Source organism: Capricornis sumatraensis, chromosome 16 (genome assembly GCF_032405125.1).
Source record: "Capricornis sumatraensis isolate serow.1 chromosome 16, serow.2, whole genome shotgun sequence".
Lineage (NCBI taxonomy): Eukaryota > Metazoa > Chordata > Mammalia > Artiodactyla > Bovidae > Capricornis > Capricornis sumatraensis.
Window position 1 is genome coordinate 44,734,670 of NC_091084.1, and position 26,834 is coordinate 44,761,503.

Consider the following 26,834-nt stretch of genomic DNA (forward strand, 5'->3'; position numbering starts at 1 on the left):
ATTCATTCTACAAATTATGTCAAGTAAGGCTTAAAAAAATTTTTTTTAAATCAGAATGTTACACATTTAGTTTTGAGATCTATATGCTCTGCTCACAACCTAATTGTTCATTAGGGACTTTGAGTCAGTTGGCTTGCCTCAAAAAGCTGAGCACAAACGCAAGTTTTCTTCTCATTTAATACACAGTACAAATACTTAAGTGTACAATTCACATTTGATAGAAGCAATATCTTTTATAATTTCTCTAGGGAGATGCATTTTATATATATTTTGTAATATTTTTCTTTCTCCTAAGATTTTTGGTATGGATATTTTCTCTAGTATGAGAGGTTTTTAAAATTTAAAAAGTGTACAGTTCAGTTAAAATGAAAAATACTTTTTAGTATATTTACAAAGTTGTGCAGCCCTCTGAGATAAAACATACTACATCATATAAGAAACTTTAAATCTAATAACTGTATTGCAAGGGCCACTTAAAACTGTCTTTGCCACTCCATAGAATTATAATAGCTTTTCGGCTTTGAAGGGAATCATGAACTCAATTTACTTCAATATGTATCACTTGAACACATTGTTTTAAATTGTCATTTTTTAATCTTGATTTTGATGAAGAGTTTTAATTGTTTACAATTTATATGATTCTTTGTTGAAATATTTTATCCCTAACTTGTTTATCTAAGGTTGATAGCAAGAGTGTCTGTTCTCGGTGCTCAGAAAGCACTTGGTCTAAATGTGGCCTCTGTCCCTTTTTCCTAGCTTCATAGGATATTGCAGCTGGCTGTGGTTGTTTCAGAAGTACTTGAGAATGGTTCCTCAGTTTTGGTGTGTTTGGAAGAAGGCTGGGACATCACTGCACAAGTAAATTATTAAACCATATTCTCTGATAGTTTTATATTTGTATTTCAATTGAATTATTTTAAAATTCTGCAGGTGAATCTTTGTATGACGACTAATGTGTTTATGGACAGAGAATGTACTCTGTTAAACACCACCTGGTATCCATCAAAAAGCTCTGTGCCAGGAGTTCCTAGGCCCTCCACAGCCTGAGCACTCTGACTCAGGTCATCAGGCTCCACAGAGCATCACCACAGATGTACCGTGCAAGCATGACCAGCAATGTAGGACACAGGCCATCTTTCCTATGTTTTCTCAGTTCTTTCTCTGGTTCTGTTAGCCCCTTCTTTACTCACCCCAAAGTATGAGTATAATCTACAGGAAAACGTTAGTCTACATCTCCCAGGAGATGTAGGTTTGAACTGATCCTCTGACCTTATTGATTAACCTAGGAGAAAGCCACAGTCAGCAAACTGGCCAGACAAGGATTAAATTCTTAATTCTCTGTAGAAAAATGTAACCAAAATGAATTTGAGTCTTACTTTTTAATGGAAAGCTTGTAGAATTAATACAGTTAGTTGTCCTGGACAGGTTAGTGAACAAATTTGCCATCCAGATAACTTTGCTTGTAGAGTAGCCGTCATCAAAATGAAGTGCTTTGTCTTAGCAGTAGGAATTTTTCGGGACTGCAAGTAATGAAGTATCCAACCTGCTTGTGCCCTAGGTGACCTCCCTGGTTCAGTTACTCAGTGACCCCTTTTATAGGACACTTGAAGGCTTCCGGATGCTGGTTGAGAAAGAGTGGCTCTCATTTGGTCATAAATTCAGTCAGCGGAGCAGCTTGACCCTCAGCTGTCAGGGCAGTGGTTTCACTCCCGTCTTCCTACAGTTCTTAGATTGCGTACACCAGGTAAGTAGAGCCAGTTTAAATTGACTAGATATGAAAAATAGAACAGAACTAGCATTTATTGAGTATTGCATTGCTGTGCCAGATATCTTTATGCCACAACTCTGATGGACTCAGCCATAGACTTGATGAAATCTCAGCGGTAGATTTCTGGAAGTGGAAAAGAAAAAACTAGTTGATTTCTAGTTTTTTTTTGTTTATTTATGACTGCACTGGGTTTTCACTGCTGCACAGGCTTTCTCTGGTTGCGGCGAGCAGCCTTCTCGTTACAGTGGCTTCTCGTGTTGCAAGCCAGTGCTCTAGAGTGCTGGGGCCTCAGCAGCTGCAGCACACAGGCTTCATTACCCTGAAGCATGTAGAATCTCCCCAGACCAGGGATCAGACCCACGTCCCGTTCATTGGCAGGCAAATTCTTAATCACTGAACTGCCAGTGAAGTTCAAACTAGTTGGTTTCTGAACTTAAGACAGCTGAGCTGGTTGTTGAGCTTGATCCCAAGTGAAGGGGTTATTCTTGTTTAGTCACTAAGTCATGTCCTACTCTTTCTTTGGCAACCCCATGGGCTATAGCCTTCCAGGCTCCGCCATCCATGGGATTTCCCAGGCAAGAATACTGGAGTGGGTTGCCAATTTCTTCTCCAGAGGATTTCCCAACCTGGGGATCAAACCCGCATCTCCTGCATGGCAGACAGGTTCTTTACCACTGAGCCACCAGGGAAGCCCCAAGTGAAGAGGTCAGCACTCTAAATTACCACCTACCAAGAAGAGGAACAAACTTGGGCTTATTCTCTAAGAAGACTTGTTCTAGTGTAGAATAGCAAAAATCTCTAGGTGATGGTGGGGCTTGAAATCCTACATGTGGTCTTCCCAGTTGGGGAAAACCCTACCTTGTGCCTGAGAATTTAGGAGAGGTAGAAAGAATTAGGGCCTGACCAGGCAAGCCTCTGAGGTTGAAAACAATGGCTTAGTTCTACTGGGTGACATAATCAGGACTAATCAAAGAGCCAGATAGAAACAGAGGTATGTAATGCAGTCAAATCCAGTGGGAACAGGAGATGTGAATGTTCTGGGCTCCCTCCTACCTTCATCTCAGGCCTTGGTCAGGATTGGGCTTGAGAACTGGATGGCACTGAGTCTGCAAGTTGAAGGTGTTGGCACCAGTGGCTAAACTGGCCTGGAAAGAACAAGGTTCGTGCTTTCAGCTGTGTTTCAGCAACAGTGAATGGGTTCTGACATGTCACACATATTTGTCAGAATGATGAACCTCTTTGAAATTGAAATACCTTGGCCTCAAGTCTCTATTGAAAGGAAAAGTAAAAATATTTTTAGGAACCAGTTTTGCAACTTGGTCATCTTATGTATGGTTGTGTTTTGATTTGTATTCTATTAATCACTTCACCAGCTTTATCAATTCACTTTATATATTTAAAAATGTATTTTAAGTGTATAATTCAGTAGTTGTTAGTATGTTCATAGAGTTGTACAACTACCACAAGCAATTGCAGATTGTTTTATCACCCAATAAACAAACTCCATACACATTAGCAGTGACTTGTACACCACCCCCACCTGGATGCCGTTCCCAACATACACACACACTGGAGGTTATGTTTTTGATTGCTCCACAGCTTTTTAAAGACCTACTGAATAATTTTAATTGATTTGAGCAGCATCTGGAGAAGCTGGCCGCAAGGTTGAGCTTATGCTTTTAAACTCTTTGTAGCAAATGATATATTTGCTTCCTGTTGGAATATTAGCCTTTTGATTCAGATTCCTTTCAGCAAATAGATGAGGGAGAAGCGTGAAGCCCATTGTCTGTGAAACAGAAAACTTAACTGAGACCAAAGGAGATGTGCAGGCATCTCTTCTCACTGCTGGACAGGTGAAGGCATACCCGTTCTTCATGAAGCACTTATCTCACACTTACTATGCTAACCGAGTGCGCCAGGCTATTTCTTGCCTCCCCGTCTGCCTCCCACCCTTGCAGTCATTGCTAATACTTCTTCTTGAGCACTTACTGTTATGCCAGGCACTGTTCTCAGCACTACATTTCATGATTCTTTCTAGGTAATCTTTGAACCTTTTCCAGGCCTCTTCGTTTGTATTCTAATGAATGATCTACAGACTTCCTTGATAGCATCTATACACTAGGATCTATCAATAAATGTCTGTCGCCTTCTACTTAGACTGAGAATTCTTGGGAGCAGGGTCTGTGTCATAATTAGTCTTCATATCCCTAATATCTAATTATAATTTCAGTCTCTGGAGTGTAGTATACCCTCAGTAAATACATACAACAAATGAATACATGAAAATTTGAATGACCACCTGGTTCAGCCTTATTCAGGCTCTTGTTACCCTTCATCAGGACCATCTCGGATATCCAAAGTACAATTGCTAGTAAAATCTTCTGAATGCTCAGATATGATGCTTTTATCCTCTTTTACAAAAATCTTTAAAGCAGACAAACTTTCAGTGGCTCTGTGTCATAAAGAATTACTCACATCCAACTTGAATATAATACTGTCAAAAATCACTTGAAAGGTTTTTAAGGCTCCTCACTGGATGTCTGCGTTGTCTCAGTAGGTACACTCAATCACTTTTACCCCTCCATTGAAATAATATCACTGTTTGTTCAGTTAAATACTAGATGAAGCAACTGACTTAATGTCTTTGGCATATAAAAATGTGTATCTTTAACAATTAAAGTCACAGTCTTCATAATGTGGTGTTCACACTTAAAGAACAAGATTAAAAAGCACAATAGAAAAAAAATCAATAAAACCAAGAGCTGGTTCTTTGAAAGGGTAAACAAAATCAACAAACTTCTAGCCTGGCTCACCAAAAAGAAAAGAGAGAAAACCCCCCCAGAAAAAAAATAAGAAATGAAAAAGGAGAAATCTCAGCTGATACCACATAAATACAAAGACCATAAGACAATACTATGAACAATTATATGCCAACAAATTTGACAAGCTAAAAAAAAAAAAGAACAACTTCTAGAAACATTGTTGTTGTTTTTAGTCACTAAGTCTTGTCTGACTCATTTTGCAACCCCATGGACTGTAGCCCACCAGGCTTCCCTGTCCATGGGGTTTCCCAAGCAAGAATACTGAAGTGGGTTGCCACTTCCTTCTCCAGGAGATCTTTCTTTTTGACCTAGGGATCAAACCTGTGTCTCCTGTATTGGCAGGCGAATTCTTTACCATAGACCCACCAGGGAAGCCCTCTAGAAGCATAAAACTCACCAAAATTGAATCAAGAAGAAATAGGTAATTTGAACAGAATGATAACTAGAAGTGAAAGAACCTGTAATTTAAAAAAAAAAAAACTCCCTACAAACAAAAGTCTAGGACCAGATGGCTTCACAGGTGAATTCTACCCAATATACAAAGAACTTATACTGATTCTTCTCAAACTCTTACAAAAGTTTGAAGAGGAGGGAACAGTCCCAAAGACATTATATGAAGCCACCATCAGTTACCCTGATACCAAAACCAAAGATACCACTAAAAAAGAAAATTACAGGCCAGTATCTTTGGTGAATATAGATGCAGAAATTCTCAACAAATGTTAGTAAACTGGACCCAACAACACAGGGAAAAGATGATACACCTTCATCATTTGAGATTCATCCCAAGTTTACAAAAATGGCTCAACATATGCAAATCAGTGTGACGTACCACATTAACAAAGATGATCAAAAACCACATGATCATCTCAGTAGATGCAGAGAAACCATTTGGCAAAATTCAACATCCATTCGTGATAAAAACTTTTACTGAAGTGAGTTACAGTGGACCTATCTCAACATAATAAAAGCTATTTATGACAAACCCATAGCCAATATAATACTCAACAGTGAAAAGCTAAAATCTGGAACAAGGATGCCCACTCACACTTTTATTCAACATAGTATTGGAAGTCCTAGCCACAGCAATCATACAAGAAAAATAAAAGGTATCCAAATTGAAAGGAAGAGGTAAAAATGTCACTATATGCAGATGACGTGGTACTATGTATAGAAAACACTACAGACACCATACAAAAACTACTAGATCTAATAAATTCAGCAAAGTACCAGGATACAAGACTAACATTCAGAAATTGCTTGTATTTCTTTACACTAACAATAAATATCAGAAAGGTAGTATAAAAAATAATAACTTTTAAAATTGCACCTCCCCCCCCCAAAAAAAATGCTAGGAATTAACCAGACCAAGGAGATGAAAGACTTATACACTGAGAACTGTAAAATATTAATAAAAGAAATTTAAAGAGGCTTCACAGAAATAGAAAGATATACTGTGCTCTTGGATTGGAAGAATTAATATTGTTTAAATGGCAGCACTACTCACAGCAATCTACAAAATTAATACGATCCCTATCAAATTACCCATGACATTTTTCACAGAACTAGAATAAGTAGGAAGCCTAACTGTCCCAGATTTCAGATAATACTACAAAGCTACATTAATCAAAAATTGTGATATTGGTACAAAAAAACAGACACATGGATCAATGGAATAGAATAGAGAGCCCAAAAATAAATCCACACACCTACCTACCGTCAGTTAATCTTTGACAAAGGAAGCAAGAATATCAAATGGGAAAAAGACAGTCTCTTATGTGGTTCTGGGAAAGTTGGACAGCTGCATGTAAATCAGTGAAGTTAAAACACACCCTTACACCATACACAAAAATAAACTCAAAATGGCTTAAAGATTTAACCATAACACCATAAAAATACTAGAAGAGAACATTGATAAAACATTCTCTGACATAAACTGTACCGTTGTTTTCTTAGGTCAGTCTCTCAAGTGAATAGAAATAAAAATAAACAAATGGGACCTAATCAAACTTACAAGCTTTTGCACAGCAAAGGAAACCATTAAAAAAAAAAAAAAAAAGGCAACCTACTGAATGGGAGAAAATATTTGCAAATGATGTGAACAACAGGATTTAATCTCCACAATGTACGAACAGCTCATATGACTCAACAACAAAAATAAACAGCCCAATGGAAAAATGGGCATAAGACCTTAATAGACATATTTCTTCAAAGAAGATATACAGATGGCCAGTAGGCACATGAAAAGATGCTCAGCATTGCAGATCATTAGAGAAATGCAAATCAAAACTGAAATGAGATACCACCTTCACCCATCACACCAGCCACCATTAAAGTCCCCAAATAACAAATGGTGGTGAGGGTGTGGAGAAAAGGGAACTTTCCTACACTGTTGGTGGAAATGCAAGTTGGTGCAGCCACTGTGAAAACAATATGGAAGTTCATCAGAAACCTAAAAACAGAATTACCATATGATCAGTAATCCCACTCCTGGGCATATACCTGGGCAAAACTATAATTCAAAAAGATACACGCACCCCTAAATTCATAGCAGCACTATCCACAATAGCCAGGACATGGAAACAACCTGAATATGAATGGATAAGGAAGATGTGATACATATATGCAATGAAATACTAATACTACTCAGCCAAAAAAAAGAATGAAATAATGCCATTTACAGCAACATGGATACAACTAGAGATTATTATGCCAAGTATGTCAGAAAGAGAAAGACAGATACCATGGGGTGTCACTTCTATGTGAAATCTGAAATATGGCACAAATGAACTTATCTACAAGACAGAAACAGACTCACAGACATAGAAATAAAACTTGCGGTTGCCAAGGAAGGTGTGGGGAGGAAGAGGGATAGATTGGGAGTTTGGTATTGGTCAGTGCAAACTATTACATTTAGAATGAATTAATGACAAGGTCCTGTCGTGTATAGCACAGGAAACTATATTCAGTCTCCCAGGATAAACCATAATGGAAAAGGATATTTTTTTTAAATGTACTTCAGTGAGAGGAATGGCAGGTACACTCACCCATGTAGACTTTTTTTTAATAAGAATTAAACTGAACCCATGTCAAGTTTTTGGGGGTTTTTGTTTGTTTGTTTGTTTTTTTGGCCATGCTACACAGCTTGCAGGAATCTTTTAGTCCCCTGACCAGGGATTGAACCCAGGCCCTCAGCATTGACAGTGCAGAGTCCTAACTACTGAACCACCAGGGAATTCCCCCATCAAGCTTTTCTTACATAAGAATTAAACTGAGAATAGGCCATTTGTTTATAAACTTCTTTACTAAGCATAAGATATTATCCATAGGCATTTGAAACTATCCATATTTTTGTTTTCACATTTTTATCCTAAAATTAACTTAATTTTTTTTCAGTTAAAATGAAAGTTTGTAACTGTTCCTTTTTTGCAACATGTTGAAGTGACATCCTCTGATTTCACAGCATGAAATAAAGTTTAAAATAAGTAAGTTTAGGGACTTCCCTGGTGGCCCAGTGGCTAAGACTGTGCATTCACAATGCAGGGGGCCTGGGTTCTATTCCTGGTTGGGGAACTAGATCCCACATGCCACAACTAAGAGCGAGTGCAGCCAAATAAATAAATATTTAAAATAAGTAAATTTAACTTCTGCTTCCACAATAAGGGATTAAGACTCTAAAGACAGCTCTCCCCCACCCCACCCACCCCCAGAGCATAACTGTAAACTCAGACATGGGGAAAGGAAACATTTCAACAAATGGTAATAGAATAACTGAATATCTGTATAGAAAACTATGAACCCCGAATTCTTACATCATTCACAGAAATTTGCCTGAAATGGATCATAGACCTAAATGGCTAAAGGAAATTTTTCAAGTAGAAAATAAATGATAAAAGAAGGAATCTTGGGATATCAGGAAGGAAAAAAAAAACCACAGAAAGTAAAATATGAGTAAACACAATATACTTTTCTCTTGAGCTCCCTAAATTATTCTTGAAGCAAAAATTATAACACTATTTGATGTTCCCAATATAGGTAGAGGAAATGGTTATGGAGAAGGCAATGGCATCCCAGTCCAGTGTTCTTGCCTGGAAAATCCCATGGATGGGGAGCCTGGTGGGCTGCAGTCCATGGGGTCGCTAAGGGTCGGACACTGAGCGGCTTCACTTTCACTTTTCACTTTCATGCATTGGAGAAGGAAATGGCAACCCACTAAATTATTCTTGAAGCAAAAATTATAACACTATTTGATGTTCCCAATATAGGTAGAGGAAATAGTTAAGACAATTGGAAATGGAGGGGCACAAAGGGATATGAAGGCAAGTAAGGTTTCTACACTTCACTGAAGCTGGTAAAATACGAACACCGGTTGACCATAACAATATATGTAGTGTAATATCTAGAACAACCACTAAAAAAGCTATATAAGGATATACTCTCAAAAACACTATAGATAAGTCAAAATGGAATTCTAAAAAATGTTCAAGTAATCCATATAAGGCAGGAAAATAAACAAAGGGAAAACAATATAGAACTGAAGACAAAACGTAAAATGACAGACTTCAGCCTTAACATATCAATAATTGCATTAAGTGGAGACAGTCTAAACATAACATGACCTAACAGCATACATTTTATAAGAAACTCAGCTCAAATATGAAAGTATCATTATAGAAGTTTTATTTAATATAGCCAGAAATTGCAGGGGAGAGGGGACAGAATGTCTTAAAATAGGTAAATGGCTAAAAGACTGTGGTATATCCACACCACAGAATACTGCTCAGCAATAAAAAGGGGAGAGCTGCTGATAACAGGCAACAATTTGAGTGGATCTCAAGAGCATGATGTTGAGTAAGCAGTCTCAAATGGTCACACACTATGATTCTATTAGCATAACATTTTCAAAAATGACGAAATTATAGTGATAAGACCATTAATTATTGATAATTAATAATTATTATTAATGCCCAATTATTATTGGGTTGGAGATAGTGGGGAAAGGAGAATAGGTATGACTATAAAAGGGTATCATGAAAAACCATTATTCATCAGGTGGTGAACAGATGAACCAAGTCTGGTATATGCTCACAGTGGAATATTAATCAGCAAGCAAAGGCAATGAAATAATACATATAACATGGACGTGTCAAAAGCATGATCCATGAAAAAAGAGAAATCTCATCACAAGGAGAATTTGTTTTTCTTCTCATTTTATCTGTATGAGATGGTAGATGTTAGCTAAACACACTGTAGTAATCATTTTATAATATATGTAATTCAGACAACCATGCTATATGCCTAAAACCTTTACAGTGATGTATACCAATTATTTCTCATTAAAACCAGGGAGAAAAATAGGTTAAAAAGACTACAGACTACACGCTATATGCTTATAGGATATCCTACAAAAGGCAAAATAGTGGTAGAAAAATAGATCGGTGGTTGCCTGGAACTGGTGGTCAGGGCAGGGAGTCAACTCCGAAAGGGCATGAGCAAACATCATAGGATGAGGGAACTATTCTGCATCCTCATTGTGGTGGCAGTTACACCACCACAATTACACAAACGTGTGACCAAAACGAGTCAACCTGTATGCTTAAAATAGGAGCATTTTAGTATATTTAAATTGTACTTCAATGAACCTGAAAAAAAAAAATTTTAAATAGTAACTCCAACCTGTCAGTAAACTGGAGTTCTAAAAAAAGACAACTGCTCTCTAGTTTCTCTAAAGAAAAACTTGCCGGTGCGATACCCAGGGGGCACTTATAACCTGGCTGCCTGCTTTCTGGAAGCTCGGCAAGAAATAGGTCCAGGAAAATCCCAGTGAAGTATGCAGGGTTTTACTTTTTCCATACATTGTCAGTCTCATCATTAACGTACTTGTGCACTGGTGTCCCCAAGTCCAGAACTTACCAAGTTTGGTTTCTCAAAACAACAAACCTCTAGTCTCTTGCCTGCAAGAAGGTAGTCACATGACTTCATGGAGTAGGAAAGGGCCCTGGAAGCCTTAGCACTGCCTCTAGACTTGCAACTCTTCTCATTTTTAGCCCCTATTTTACCCCTTTATGGGCTTTCCTGGTGACTCAGACAGTAAGAATCTGCCTGCATTGCAGGAGACCTGGGTTCAATCCCTGGATCAGGAAGATCTGGAGAAGGGAATGACAACCCGCTCCAGTATTCTTGCTTAGAGAATTCCGTGCAAAAAGGAGCCTCGTGGGCTACAATCCATGGGGTAGCAAAGAGTCCGACACGACTGAGCAACCCCATAAAGGGTGTAACACTTACCCTTTATAGCATTTGGGCTTCTAAGACTTTTGGGGTTTACAGAGCAAACTCTTCCTTTTCAAATCATTTTCACCCTACAGGCATCCTAGTATAGCTTCTTATCTTCTGTCATTTTCTGGTATTCTTACATTTTCCATCTTTCAGAATTTTCTTACTCTTCTCCTGTCTCCTGCTCCCTTTCTCCCCACCTCCTTTTCGACTTTGTACCTTTTAAAAATCCCTTTTCTTTACTTGAGGGAGAGTTGCTAGGGGTTGTGTTTGTGTGGCTGAACTTGGCTTCAGTTAAACGCACTATTAAAGGTGTTAAACACCCACATTCAATTTGCAGAGCTCTGCATACCTAAATATTCGCATCAGCAAAAGAATCCACTCACAAACAGAGTCATGGAATATTCTCATATAAGACACACTGTCCTCACAGATGGGAATATCATTGTGTCCCAAGTATAATAATAATTACTTGAAATGTAATGCTTGTATTTTATTGTTGGGTTGGGTGAGTTGAACAGAAGCATGAGTAGTCTAGAATGTTGGAAAGTAACCTGTGTTCTACAAGTACCTCTTTAGTGGTGTAACCAAAAACAATTCAACGTAAACTAAAATGAAGTATGAATTACATTTCTGTTACCTTTAGAATTCATTACAATAGATGCTTAAACTGTGTATTGTTAAGTTAGATAAAGGAACTTGGGGCATATGTTTAATTTTTGGAACTTTCTTATTTTAAACAAGAGTTAAAATGTAAATATTCTGTATAAACCAGTTAGTTCTGAAATTGAAAACAAAAGTTGACTTTTAATGAAAGCTCAATTAGTTGCAGGTGAGTGCTTCACAGGATCCAAAGACCCTTTAGTATGATTTCAAATCTGGTTGTACCATGTTAAAAAAAAAAAAAAAAAACAATTAAAATATAAATTCTTAAAAATTTGTCTGAACCCTTCAGCTTAGTACCCTAATAATTACCTGAGTGCAGGCAAGTAATGGCAAAGTGAGTATATGACATTAATTGCAGTATTTAAAGAATGTTTGGCTGTGATAGTTTTGGTGAAGTAGTTTATTTTGTCCTGAAAGGGATTATATATTTATTCAAAAACAGGAGACTATAGTTAACAGACAATGCTTTTGATTCTTGCTGACTTAATTATACGGTAGTGTTTCCTCATCTCTTACGTACTGGTTTTAGGCATTAGAAAATGCCTTCTTGGAATACCTTTCAAGTGAACACTAATGCTCCACATGACTCTCCTCTGGCAGACAGTTCGAATTAGTGCTGTCCTCAGTCTCTCAGGAGCACGAAACAGAGCGAGGCCCAAGAACATTTTAAAAAATAAATGCAAAATTATGCTGCAGCAAGTGAAACTTTCCCAGGTGGAATGTGTTCACTGCTTATTAACCATTTCTAACACACTGAATGCCAAAAGGCAATCCATGGAAGTATGCTTAGACTTGCCCATTAGTACTAATAGAGTTACAAAGAAAACAGATGAAGCACTGATCTTAAATTAGAACTGCCTCATCATATAAAAAGCCATTGTTTACGCCAGTATATCCAGGTGTCAGATGAATTATAAACGCTGGATCACTGTTTCATAATAGCAACATCTGGCAGATTTTTTTTGTTGCTTCCAAAAGAAATTGGCTTAGCTCTGATGATATCATTACAGGATGCTTCCTTTTCTTAAAATAGTTGAACCAAACTTAGAAGGAAAATACATCCAAAAAATGTGTTTTAATTACCTAAAATTTCTTTCTAAAAGTAAGGGGGAAACATACATATAATATGAATTTGAAAACATGGCGTGTAGGAAAGCATCTCCTTTATTCCAGCATTAGATTAAATCTTTGAGTGCATCTTAGGACTTTCTCATTATTTCCTACTTGGAACAAAACAAGTAACAGTTATAACTTTGCCTTTGAAGTTTGTTCAGTTTGTAAATTGGCTCACTCTGGTCTGAGTGATAGGAATTCTCCTCACAGTTATCACATGCCAGCACTATGCTAGCACTATGCTAGGTCCTGTTCCAAAGAGAAAAGCTATTTGCCTTTTAGAGATGTGAGCTTTCCCTGTGAGTACATATTTGAGCAGCTAAGCTGCCCCCTCACATAGGTCAGTTACTCTAAAATGTATCCATGAATGTTGGCAAAATAACTGCATTTAATGGATTCATGGTATATTCAAGAGTTTCTGGTGTCTGCCTGCTTCCCAGTCAACTGAAAACTGGCAAAACTGGCATACTCTAAACTATTTTATAACAAAGCAATTACACGTTAAAAGCTTTTAATGTTTGAGCCCATAAAGTACGTTTGAGTTTGCATATTAGTCTCATTTACTAATTTTTGATCTTTAACAAATTATTTAACCTCTTTGTACTTCAGTTTCTTAATATATATATATATATTATATATATATATATATATCTCAGAAGGATTAAAAATCTTATGTGAAATGATTGGCACAGAAGGTACACAGTTAATGTTTGTTAAATCTTAATGTGTGAAATAACAAAAACTAGTATTAGCTACCTGTTTTTTCTAGGATGTGTCTGCTGCTGCTGCTAAGTCGCTTCAGTCATGTCCGACTCTGTGCAACCCCATAGGCAGGATGTGTCTTGTAAATACTCATAATTTTTAAAATGTTGATACCATTAAATACAGGTTCTCTTGGAGCTTCATATTTGTAATTCCTAAAATAAAATCCAGTTTTAACTTATTATATTTTATTCCCAAAATGTTGATTTTTCCTGGGATTTGAGTCATAGCTTATTTTTATGAGTCTTTAAATTTTACAAAGTACTTAATGGCATATGGGCAAAAAGTAAAACCCTATAAACTCATATTTCTCCTGATTCCATTTCATATTTTCTTATAAATAAGTGAAATTGGAAGGTTTTAGTACTTAATGGAAAAGAAAACCAAAAATACCTCAGACAGGTTAGTCCTAACATTTTAAATCTGTATTTTTTTTTTGCTCTTTATCAAGATAAATACAAAGTTGTTTTGAACAACAGAATCCAGATGATGATTGAAAGGGGCCTAAAACTCTTTTCATCAGCATATTTGGGTAAATGCTCACATAGAATTAATTTATAGGCTGAGATGCCTATCATTCCCAGTTCTGCATAATACAGTATAACTAAGTTTATTTGAAGCAGACTTGCCTTTAGGCAAGTTATAGCCAACAATAAAGAAAACTAATGAAACCAAAAGCTTTTCTTTGAAAAGATCAGTAAAATTAATAAACCTCTAGCCAGACTGAAAGAAAAAAAAAAAAACACAAATTACCAGTATTAGAAATGAAGAAGATGACATCCCTACTGATTCTACAGATAGTAAACGGAGCATAAGGGAATATTGTGAACAATTTTGCATCAGTAAAATAAAAAATTTAGTTCAAATGGACAATTTCTTTCAAAGACACAAACTATCGGACTCACTCGAGAAAAGATATATAACCTGAATAGGCCTGTATCTAGTAAAGAAACTGAAATTGTAGTCAAAACCTTTCCACGTAGAAAGGTAGCTTCAGGCCTCAGTGGCTTAACTGGCAAATTCTACCAAGTATTTAAGGAAGTGAAAGTCGCTCTGTCATGTCCTACTCTTTACGACCCCATGGACTATACAGTCCATGGAACTCTCCAGTCCAGAATACTGGAGTAGGTAGCCTTTTCCTTCTCCAGGGGATCTTCCCAACCCAGGGGTCGAACCCAGGTCCTCCTGGATTGTGGACGGATTCTTTATCAGCTGAGCCACAAGGGAAGCCAAGAATACTGGAGTGGGTAGCCTATTCTTTCTCCAGTGGATCCTTCCAACTGGGAATTGAACCGGGGTCTCCTGCATTGCAGGCAGATTCTTTACCAACTGAGCTAACAGAGAAGCCCAGGGAAGAAATAATAGCAATTCTACAAAAACTCTTCCAGAAAATTTAAGCAAAAAGCCACTCAGTGTATGAAGCCAGCATTACCTTGATCTGACAAAGAAAAAGGGAAACTATAGATCAGTATCTCTGATGGTCATAGATTCAAATTTTCTAAACAGAATTTCAGCAAATCAAATTCAACAATATATTTTAAAAGTGATATACCACGGTCAAATGGGGTTTGTTCTAGGAATGCAGTCAGTTTCGCGCTTGAAATCAATTAGTGTAACTCACCATGTTAAGGAACTAGGACTCCCCTAGTGGTCCAGTGATTAAGAATCTGCCTGCTAGTGCAGGGGACACAAGTTCAATCTCTGGTCTGGGAAGATTCCACATGCCAAAGGGCAACCAAGCCAGTGCACACAACTCCTGAACCCACGTAGAGTCTGAGTGCCACAGCTACTAAAACCTGCAAGCCTAGAGCCCATGCTTTACAACGAGAGAAGCCACCACAATGAGAAGCCCGCATACTGCAACAAGAGTAGCCCCCACTCACCGCAACTAGAGAAAGCCTGTGCACAGCAACGAAGACCCAGTGCAGCTAAAAAACATGTTAAGGGACTAAAAAAAAAAAAAAAAAGCCCATACAGTCATTTCAGTAGATGCAGAGAAAAAACTTCTGACAAAATATAAAATCCCTTCCTTGTGAAAATTCTCAGAAATTCTCTTAAACTATAAACAGTATCAAAAACAAAAAAACCTACAGCTAATATCATACTTAATAATGAAAGATTGAATGCTTTCCCCCTAAGATGAGGAACAAGATGTGAGTGCCTGCTTCACCACCTCTATTCAACATTGTACTAAACTTAATAGCCATGCAATAAGGCAAGAATATAATAATAAAGACACCCACGTTGGAAAGGAAGAAGTAAAACTAGCTTTATTCGCAAACAACATGATTATCTATGGACTCTACCCCCCAAAAAAGAAAAAAGATACTAAAATACATGAGTTTAGCAAAGCTGCAGAATACATGCTCAATATACAAAAATCAATGCTAGCAATAAATCATAGGAAAATTGAAATTTAAAAATATTACTATTTTAACAGTATCAAAAAAATGGAAGAAATCTAGCAAAATACATTAAAGACCTAGACACAAACTATAAAATATTACTAAGAGAAAATATTTACGAAATAAATCAAGAAATACCTGTTGTTCATGGATCAGAAAACTCGATGTTAAAATAATCAGTTTCCCCAAATTAAAGATTCATTGTAATCATAATGAAACTCCTAGGAGGCCACTTTGTAGAAACTGGCAAACTTAATTCAATTAAATCCATATGGAAAGGCAAAGGATCTAGAATAGCCAAAACAACTTTGAAAAAGAACAAAATTGGGGGACTAACATTATCTGATTTTATTATAATGCTGTAGTAATCAAAACAGGATGATAATTGGTATAAAGATAGACAGATAGATCAATGTAACAGAATAGACAGTCCAGAAATAGTTCCATATATTTATGGTATATGGACAACTGATTTTTTACAAAGATGCAAAACTAATAGGTAAATATGATATCACTTATTTGTGGAATCAAAAATATGATAACAATAACATACTCACAAAACAGAAACAGATTCACAGACATAGAAAAAAAAAATCATGATTACCAGAGGGGAAAGGGGGTAGGGTAGGGATAAGTTAGGAGTTTGGGATTAGCAAACTACTATACATAAAATAGTTAAGCGGGAATGCAAACTAGTACAGCCACTATGGAGAACAGTGTGGAGATTCCTTTAAAAATTGCAAATAGAACTGCCTTATGACCCAGCAATCCCACTGCTGGGCATACACACCAAGGAAACCAGAATTGAAAGAGACACATGTACCCCAATGTTCATCGCAGCACTGTTTATAATAGCCAGGACATGGAAACAACCTAGATGTCCATCAGCAGATGAATGGATAAGAAAGCTGTGGTACATATACACAATGGAGTGTTACTCAACCGTTAAAAAGAATACATTTGAATCAGTTCTGATGAGATGGATGAAACTGGAGCCGATTATACAGAGTGAAGTAAGCCAGAAAGAAAAACACCAATACAGTATACTAACACATATATATGGAATTTAGAAAGATGGCAATGACGACCCTGTATGCAAGACAGCAAAAAAGACACAGATGTGTATAGCGGACTTTTGGACTCAGAGGGAGAGGGAGAGGGTGGGATGATTTGGGAGAATGGCATTGAAACATGTATACTATCATGTAAGAATCGAATCGCCAGTCTATGTCTGATGCAGGATACAGCATGCTTGGGGCTGGTGCACGAGGATGACCCAGAGAGATGTTATGGGGAGCGAGGTGGGAGGGGGGGTTCATGTTTGGGAACGCATGTACACCCATGGTGGATTCATGTCAATGTATGGCAAAACCAATACAGTATTGTAAAGTAAAATAAAGTAAAAATAAAAATTAAAAAAAATATATATATATACAAAAAAAAGAACAAGAAAAGGTGTTAGCTTAAAAAAAAAAAATAGTTAAGCCACAAGGTCCCACTGTATAGCACAGGGAACTATATTCAATGTCTTGTAATAAACCATAATGGAAAAGGATATGAAAGAGAATATATGTGTGTGTGTGTGTATAAATATATATATATGATGTATATGTATGTGAAAGTCACTCAGTCATGTCCAACTCTTTGTGACCCCATGGACTATACAGTCTTTGGAATTCTCCAGGCCAGAATACTGGAGTGGGTAGCCTTTCCCTTCTCCAGGGGATCTTCCCAACCCAGGGATGGAACCCTGGTTTCCAGCATTGCAGGCAGCTTCTTTACCAGCTGAGCCACCAGAGAAGCCCATACATATACATATATACACACATACATATATGTTAAATAATCACTTCACCATGCTCCAGAAACCAGTGCAACACTGTAAATCAGCTACACTTCAACAAAAATTTTAAATAAAAAATGTCTAAACAATAGGTAGAAAAGAGTCTTTTCAACAAATGGTATCAGACAATTGGATTTCCAGATGCAAAATAATTATTTTTGACCCATACCTTGCATCAATATAAAAATTAATTCCAAAGGGGTCATAATACTCTACTTCTAGAAGAAAACATAGGAAGAAATCCTTGTGATCTTGGGTTATGAGGCAAGGATATCTTAGATTCAACACCAAAAGCATCATCCATAAAAGAAAAAAATAAATTAGATAAATTTAATTTAAAAAATAAATTAGATAAATTCAGTCAGTTCAGTTCAGTCGCTCAGTTGTGTCCTACTCTTTTCAACCCCATGAACTGCAGCACACTAGGCCTCCCTTAGATAAATTAGACTTTGTCAAAGTTAAAAACTTTTGTTTTTCAAAATCACTGTTAAAAAAAAATGAAAAGACAAATCACAGAGTGGGAGAAAACATTTGCAAATCATGTATCTGCTAGAGGACTTATATCTAGTATATAAAAAGGATTCTCAAAACTCAATATTTAAGAAACAACCAACCTATTTTTTTAATAGCATAACATTTATACTGACTTCAAAGATATACAGATGGAAAATTAGCAGATGAAAAGATACTTTTATCATTTGTCATTAGGAAATGCAGATTAAAATCATTGAAGTAAAGTGAAGTTGCTCAGTCATGTCCGACTCTTTGCAACCCCATGGACTGTAACCTACCAGGCTCCTCCGTCCGTAGGATTTTCCAGGCAAGAGTACTGGAGTTGTTTGCCATTTCCTTCTCCAGGGGATCTTCCCAGCATAGGGATTGAACCCACATCTCCTTCATTGACAGGAGGATTCTTTACCACAGAGCCACCAGGGAAGGCCTATATAAAGTTCAAGTAGGTACCAGTTAACCCATAGTGACAAAAAGCAAATCAGTCATTGCTTGCAGAGGAGGGTGCAGGAAACGCTGGGGAGTTATGGTTGGTAGGTTCACTGTGTTAATGGTGGTAATGGCTTCACAGGTGTATGGAGATGGTAGAATGTAGCATATTGTACACTTTACATATATGCAGCTTATTGTATGTCAGTTATACCTCATTAAAGTAAAAAAAGAAAAAAAGTGGCTAACAAACCTCTACTCTCTCACTCATTCCCTGTAATAAGTCCTGGAGGACATCTCTGGCCTTGATCCCGTTTCCTCTATCACAGCAATACTTAACAGGAGGAGGAGAAGGCCTGGTGTACTGTGCCTTGTGGAGAGCACTGTGGTGGGGTACGGCAGGAGAGTCCAGGTGTCCTATTGACAAGGCGGGGGGAAGCCAATTAACAGGACAAACTCAGTTTCTGGGATGTAGGACTAAATGGAGAGAGTATAATTTTTCTTTTTTACTAGAAGTCTAAACATGAGATTTTTGTCTTGTATTCATAATCAGGTCTTAATTTTTCATCATAGTAAAAAGACATTTCAGAAAATTCCTTGAGTTTCTTAATGTCAGATTCCAAATGTGGTTATCTAGGCATTAATCACTCCAGCATTCAAGTCACTTTGATTTTTTTTTTCCATCGAAGAAATTTTTACATGCTTGTTGCTTAAAACTGTTGCTACCAAGTAAAAGAACCAAGTTGTTCAGCATCTTCTCTTCCACTTCCAACAGCCCTGATAATTAACCCCAGTATGGGGACAGACTGTTTTTAACCCCAAGCAGTTAGCACCTGCAGGTGCCTTCATGGCCACACAGACACAGACACCATGGTGCCCTTAAGTGCTTAGAAAACCTGGATGTTTTCTAAGCAGCAGTTCCAGCTCGAGCAGGGCGAGTGCCAGCAGCCTTGAAGAAGTGTCTAGTCTTTCTGTCGTTAATTGTATAGTGCAGGGTTTGTGGTGAGGTCAGTCACTCAGCACAGTGGTCTGTGAGAGCATTTTTCCACTTGTAGAGGAGTTTTCCTTCTAGTCCCAGCGGCTGATCTCCCTGAGTGCCTGTAAGTTCAACTTAAGGTCATATTCATTATCATTTCCATTCTACTTTACCTCAGAAGTGGGTCATTAAAATTATATTCCTAAGCATATTAAATATCAGAATAATCAAGAAAAGATAACAGTTATATATGCAGCAAGTGGTTTTTATGGAGAAGAATCACTGAGAGAAATGTTTTGTTATTCTGGGGCTTTGTTTAATAATTTTTTTTTAAGTTTTTAGAATTGTCATGGACTAGGTCAGTGGAAATTGCCCTGAACTCTTCCCCTGGAAATAGTGAGCCAAGGGTCTGGCCTGTGACTATGGAGTTTTATTCCAAGGGCTCTTGGGACAAAGTTGTTCTTGGAGCTCACACCCAAGCACATTGCAGATTTCTCCCTGAAACTCTCAGATGGTAGAGAACCAAGCTCCATCCTGGACCTGTCTCCTTCTATCCCAAGAGCCACAGTCCAAGTCACCCCTTCTCCATCATGTGCACTGGGGCCCCTTGAGGTGGTGCTATGAATTCAGGAACTCAGGCTAAAGAGTTTAAGTTCTAAAACCTGGAATATGGTGCACTCCCTCACTATTTAGAGCCACACCCCAGTTGTCCTACAGAAAGCTCCCCTGTCCTGGGGAGGCCAGACGTAACAGGAAGGACGGAAGCTCAGGTCAAGAAAGCAGGTCCATCCACAGTTTGCAACAGTGCAGAAGAGTCAGACTGTTTTAATACATCTTCTTAGCCTCCATTTTATTTTGCATTACGTATGAACTAAAGTTTTAGTTCAGTGTAAAAGCCAAAAAAAAGTTAATAGAAAAAAAAACCTTTAATCATGACAGAAATCTAGGTTTCTAATCAAGTGATAAAGGTTGATAAATTGATGGTATCCAGATCATGACTTTAAACCCCCATTGATCTATTGAGTAATCAACATATTGCACATATGCCGCTCTCTTGGCTGACCAAGTGTGAGTCTACATTGCCAAATTAAACATGGAGAGGAAAGCTGGCTTTTCAGACAGCCTGCCTGCAGTGTTCATTTGAAACAGCTTTTAAGCAAATACAATTATGATTGGAACTTATCTCAACCAAGTGAAATTCTCTTGTTGGTCATGAGAGAATGAGCAGTCCAGAGGTGAGATTGCTGGGTGGACCGCAGTGTCCCAAGGTCATCAGCCTATCTTCTGCCAACATAAGATGGCTCCAGAGAGTCTGCCTAAAGCACACCACAGCCCAGTGACCCTTCCAGGCTCTGCCTTGCTCCCACCCTTCCATGCCATTCCCTCATCCTTGTTCCTCCCTCCAGTGACCTCACTGAGTTACTGATGGAAAATTAAAGTTAAAAGGCTTTATAAGCTCTTCCCTCCCACCCTTGGCACTTGAGCACACTTCTCTTTTTGTCTACTCTTCTATTCCGCCTCATTTTTAAGGCTTTTGCCTGCTTCTGGACCCTTGGCCTCATTCATTCTTGCTTTCCCAGGGCCTTACTCTCTTAGTTATCAGCTCTTTCTCCACAGTTTATTCTGTTGGCTCCTTCTGCATTGCCCTCAGACAGGGCACACATTTCTTTTGTCAGGAAAACAACTCTTGCTGTCCACCCCCCAAACCACCACCTTCTCTTCTCATTCCTTTCACTGCCAAACTTCTGTAAGTATAATTTTTCTTATCGTATTACACACTGTTACACCACAAATGCCTGGAAAGCAAGGACCGCAGCATACAATGATCCCTATCTGTCAGGTATCTAGCCCAGTATGAAGTAAATGGGACACTGACTGTGCAGCCTAACAAGCCAGGATTCAAATCTGGGCTCGCTCATGACTGTAAGTGACCTTGGGTAAATTACTTAATCCTGCTCATCTTCAGCTTCCTCATTCGTACAGGGTTGGGGGTGGGTGATAATACTCATCTTCAGAGGATCTGAATGGACATTTTTCCAAAGACATACAAATGGCCAAAGGTATATGAAAAAGTGCTCACTCACCCAGGGATCGAACCCAGGTCTCCCACATTGCAGGCAGATGCTTTAACCTGTGAGCCACCAGGGAAGCCCCACTAATCATCAGGAAAGTGCAAATTGAAATCACAAGACATCACTTCACACTTGTTCGAATGGCTAGTATCAAAAAGACAAAAGGTAACTGTGGGAGAGGATGTAGAGAAAGGGGAGCTCTTGTGCATTGCTGGTGGGGATGTAACTTGGTTCAGTCACTATGGAAAACAACATGGAGGCTCCTCAAAATATTGAAAAGTAGAACTACCATATGACCCAGCAATCCAATTTCTGGATATATTAGAAGGAATAAAATCATTATCTCAGAGATACCTCATTGTAGCATTATTCACAATAGTCAAGAAATGGCAGCAACCTAAGTATCCATCTACAGATGATGTATATGTTATAAATATAAACATTATATACATAAACATTAAATATCACTCAGTCATGAGAAAAAAGTAAATCCTGCCATTGCAACAGTGTGGATAAACCCTGAGAGAATTATGCTAAGTGAAATAAGTCAGAGAAAGATAAATACTGTATGATCTCACTTATAGGTAAAACCTTAAAAAGCCTTACTCATAAAAACAGAGTAGAATAGTGGTTACCAGAGGCTGGGGGTTGTGGGGAGGTGGCAGATGGGAGATGTTTGTCTTCCAGATTTAAGAGGAGAAAGTTCTGGGGATCCACTGTACACCGTGGCAACTATAGTTAACATTACTGTATTATATCCTTGAAAGTTGCTAAGAAAGTAGATCTTAAATATTCTCACCACCCAAAAACAAAACGGTAATCATATGAGGTTATGGAGGTGTTAACTAACACTAACACGGTAATCATTTTACAATAGATTTGTGTATTAAATTACTGTATTGTACACTTTAAACTTATACAATGTTATATGTCAATTATAGCTCAATAAATCCAGCAAAAAATAATGCGTATCTTGCAGTGTTGTTATGGAGATTATATGAGATTATGCTCATAAAACCCCCTAGCGTGGTGTCTGGCAAAGGGCTAGTTCACGTCCCACTTCCACTCCTATTAGGGATTCAGTTGACTTGAGTCACCAAATGGCCTCCCATGCATTTCAGTCAGTGTTCAGTGGCATGGCGTCCACTTTTTGTTCCATTTAATTCTTATTCTTTTCTTTGCCTTGTGTGTTTCAGGTTCACAACCAGTATCCAACTGAGTTTGAATTCAATCTCTATTACTTAAAGTTCTTGGCTTTCCACTATGTGTCTAATCGCTTTAAAACATTTCTCCTGGATTCAGACTATGAAAGATTAGAGCACGGTACGTGTTTGCATGCCCTTGTTCAGTCTTTTTTTGTTAGTTTTATGTATTTTTAATTAAAAACTCTAATAAAATAATCACCCCCAAGTGTGGCAAGGCCACTTTCGTGTTTTATTCTGAACTGTGAAAGTATGATGGACATGAATGAGTGAGATTATGTGCTGTGCCAGATCTTGGGGACTGACAATGGTCGTCATGTAGCACCTTTGAAAACGTCAATCTGCTAATTACTATCTTACTATCTCCACACAGTAGCACTGTTTGTGGAGAAACACCTGGCTCCTAGCTATTCCATCCCTGGTACACGCTGGTAGGTTACTGCTCCCCTGGAAGCAGTTTGCATAGCAGTTATGGCCACGGGCTCTGGAGCAAACAGAATACAGTTAAATTTCAGCACTGCCAGTTACCAGCCAAGTATCGATACTTAGGATAGGTTAGGTTCCACTCCGAGTTTTCTCAGTTTCCACATCTTTAAAATGAGGATAATAATAGCACACACCCCTTTTTGGACCAGGATGACCACATTAGGAAATATTTGTAAATTTCTTAGCACAGTTGCTACCACATAGTAAGAACTCAATAAATTTTAGATAGCACCATTATTATAATTTTTAATGGCAGTAACAGTTGTAAAGAATAGATTCTTGAAAGCTGGTCAGCCCCTGTGTAAACGTTCCCCAAGGGATTTTACGTTCTTACTGTGCTGTTGTTATAGGGAGGGGGAAACGGGGATACACATGAGTATTTTTGTTAAGAAGACAATCAAATAAAGAAAAGCAGTATGTTATGTCTACTGTTTATTTTCAGTATATTATACATACTGAATATTCATAAAGAGGATTCTCTTAATGGCTGAAAATGTTTACTAATGTTCTGAGTTTAAAATATGAAAGCAAGAAATACTGTTTTTCAATGCATGCTATTAAACTTGTCTAGTACAATATTTCATACTTTTGGTAAGGGAGACAGCACTGGTGTGACCATTTCCTTTCCTGTTTGTACTTCCAGACCTTTGTTGACTCATAAAATTGTCATTCCACACATCACAATCAGAAACCTTAATTTTTTAGTCACCCTTGTGTTGGGAAGACATTAAGTAGAGCTGGTTACAGTGGACATTAGAGTCACTTAGAGAACTTTTTAAAATGACTTTTATCTGGGGCCTATTCTCGTATTCTGTAATTGGTCTGAGGTGAGACCTAAGTACTAGGACTTTTTGAAGCCCCTGTTTTTTTGTTGTTGTCTTTTTTAAATGAGTGGCCAGGGTTGAGAACTACTGTTCTGCACTCTACACTTAACAGGTAGAGAAGAAACATTAATTAGTGTTGGTGCTAGTTTAGTCTCTAAATCATGTCCAACTCTTAAAACTCCATGTCTTGGGGGCCCCTCATAAGATTTTGTGCAGCCTTGGGCATGAAACATTATTTTATGATAAATAAAATGCTTATTAACTTTTGACTGAGTCTATTCATTTAAAGCAAGAAAAGACAGAGGGGCACTCTTGCTGGCCTTTTAAAGAAACACCTCCTGCCTCATGCTAACACACTTTCCTCTCTATTAAAACAAAGCAGGCTCATGTAAGTAACAGACTGAAAGGTACAAATATAGTACCTGAAATGCCACCCTCCCCAAGGATACAGACCACACGCATCTGACATCTACAGTCTCCCTAACCATGATGTGTGGTGTATGTAAACTACCAAACAAAGAAAACACTTTAAATAGCTTTGTAATAAACAGCCAGCAACTTTATAAAGAAACATAAATTTTTGTTTTTAACTGAGTCTCATCAAATCATTTCCCTTCCAGCTTTTTGGAAAAATGTGTAGAATGTCTGCTGGCATGGACCTCTGTGAATCTAGATATAGACGTGGGATGTGGCCTGGGGGGGCGTCATGATGTATTGCTAAATACTTGGGAAAACTTCAGCACATGTTTTCCTTCCATTTGGATTTGTTTCCATATAGCTGTGAAGCCCATTCCTATCTTTAGCTTTGCTACAGTCCTTTCCTATCTCCTTAGTTATTTTCTAAGGTTTTTGCCCATGCAGTGATGTTTCTAGAGCCATACAAAAGGCTCCATTTTTCATCTGCTACATGCATCACATTTTTAAGCAAACTATTGATTTATTTGACTTTTGTTTTGCTGATTTTTTTTTCCAGGAACTTTATTTGATGATAAAGGAGACAAGCATGCCAAAAAAGGAATTTGTATTTGGGAGTGTATTGATAGAATGCACAAGAGGAGTCCCGTTTTCTTTAATTATTTATATTCACCAGTGGAAATAGAGGTAAAGAAAGAAAGCATTTATGTTGCATTTTTGGAATATTTCTGTGTTGAAGTTTTCCTTACATTGAGCATATATAAGCTGTTTAAGCTTTTTATAAACATTTGACTAGGTTTCATACCAGAAGTTATTTCAAAGTTGATACACTTTGGGTTTAGATTATGATGCAATGAAGTCTGTTACCGAATTCTTGACCAGAAAAATTAGGAGCTGGCCCCCTAGACATAGAGAGGATAACTTCAAGAAACTCAGAGCAAATCAACTTGCCCTGGGAAAGGAGAACAAACAAAACTTAAACCCTCAGCATACTGTCTAAGCTGAAAAACCTAAAGTACTTCAGAAAAGACTTCCCTAAGTCCATTCATACCAGAGCCATGGAAGAAACCCTATGAGAAGCAGGAAGGTTGGAGCCCAGCCAAGAAGGTTGACTTCTCAGGGACAGCCATGCTCTGCCATGCCCGTCTACATGAAATAGGCTCTGCAGTGGAGTGGAGCTCTCCACCACCACTCATGGGCAAAAAGGCCAGACCCTGGGCCCCAGAACAATAGGACCCCACCTTGGCCTTTCTCCACATGCACCCTCCTTATGAGGTGTGTGAGAAACCAAGGGTACATGCTCAGATGCTCCTCCTTCATCTAGACCACACTCTGGTACTTCAGAATTCCTTGCCCAAATTCAAATTACTTGCCAGACCACTTCCCTAAGCCAGTAAGTACACTCCTAAGCCAAAGGGCCACTAAGGAGTAGCATTTGTCAGGGAGCAGACAGTTCATCTGCAGGGCTGGGGTATACATGCATGTTCGTAAGAGACCTTCAGAGTGCAGGACAGAGCTGAGCCAGGAGCAGCAGAGGTTTAGGCCAACAACTGGGAACTGGGACCAGCCTCCCCCAGTGCCGAGGAGTCTGAGAATTCTCAACTGAAACCTGGCCTTCTAGGTCATTTGGAAGTTATATTTGTCAGGGTAGGAGGATAGAACATACTTTATCTAATAGTTATATTGATGTGTAATGTTTAAATATATAGACATATGTAATGAGAACCTCTGTTCATCCTCTTCCCTGGACCCTGCAGTGTCGGGGGCTGGCCTGCCAGTAAGCTTGGGCTACTTTGAGGTCAGGATAAAACTACATTTCAGAATTTTCTTCAAACAGGCCCTGAAGCCCAGTGTAAATGTTTCCAGCCTCAAGAAGTGGGATTACTATATAGAGGAGACGCTTTCCACAGGGCCCTCGTATGACTGGATGATGCTGACCCCCAAGCAGCTGCCCTCTGAAGACTCTGAGCTGGCCGGAGGAGCCAGGCCCCAGAGCCAGAGGAGAACCGTGTGGCCATGCTACGATGATGTCAGCTCCGCTCAGCCCGACGCTCTCACCAGCCTTTTCAGTGTAAGTCAGCCACGTGAAGCCAGACTCCCAAGGCTCTGGGCTCCTGAAGGCACGAGAGGCCTCGGGAACCTGGCTGAGTGAAGCCTGGTTCACCAGCTCCTGGCTAGCATTCTTGCCAGCACCGTAGAACATGTGGAAACCAGACCAGCTCCCCAGCATCCCTGGAGATCCAGGCACAGGGACTGGAAAACAGTCTCA

The 26,834-nt window shown here is 38.4% G+C and overlaps 1 protein-coding gene across 3 annotated transcripts in view; it reads left to right on the plus strand.

The window, feature by feature from the left end:
- Positions 1-26,834, plus strand: part of SBF2 (SET binding factor 2) — a 499,999-nt gene that overhangs the window by 464,583 nt on the left and 8,582 nt on the right. For all 3 annotated transcript variants that reach the window (XM_068989002.1, XM_068989003.1, XM_068989004.1), the window contains 5 exons: positions 757-858; positions 1,559-1,744; positions 22,836-22,962; positions 25,125-25,252; positions 26,403-26,636. In XM_068989002.1, the coding sequence (XP_068845103.1) occupies positions 757-858; positions 1,559-1,744; positions 22,836-22,962; positions 25,125-25,252; positions 26,403-26,636 (777 nt within the window). The remainder of the gene's footprint in view (positions 1-756; positions 859-1,558; positions 1,745-22,835; positions 22,963-25,124; positions 25,253-26,402; positions 26,637-26,834) is intronic.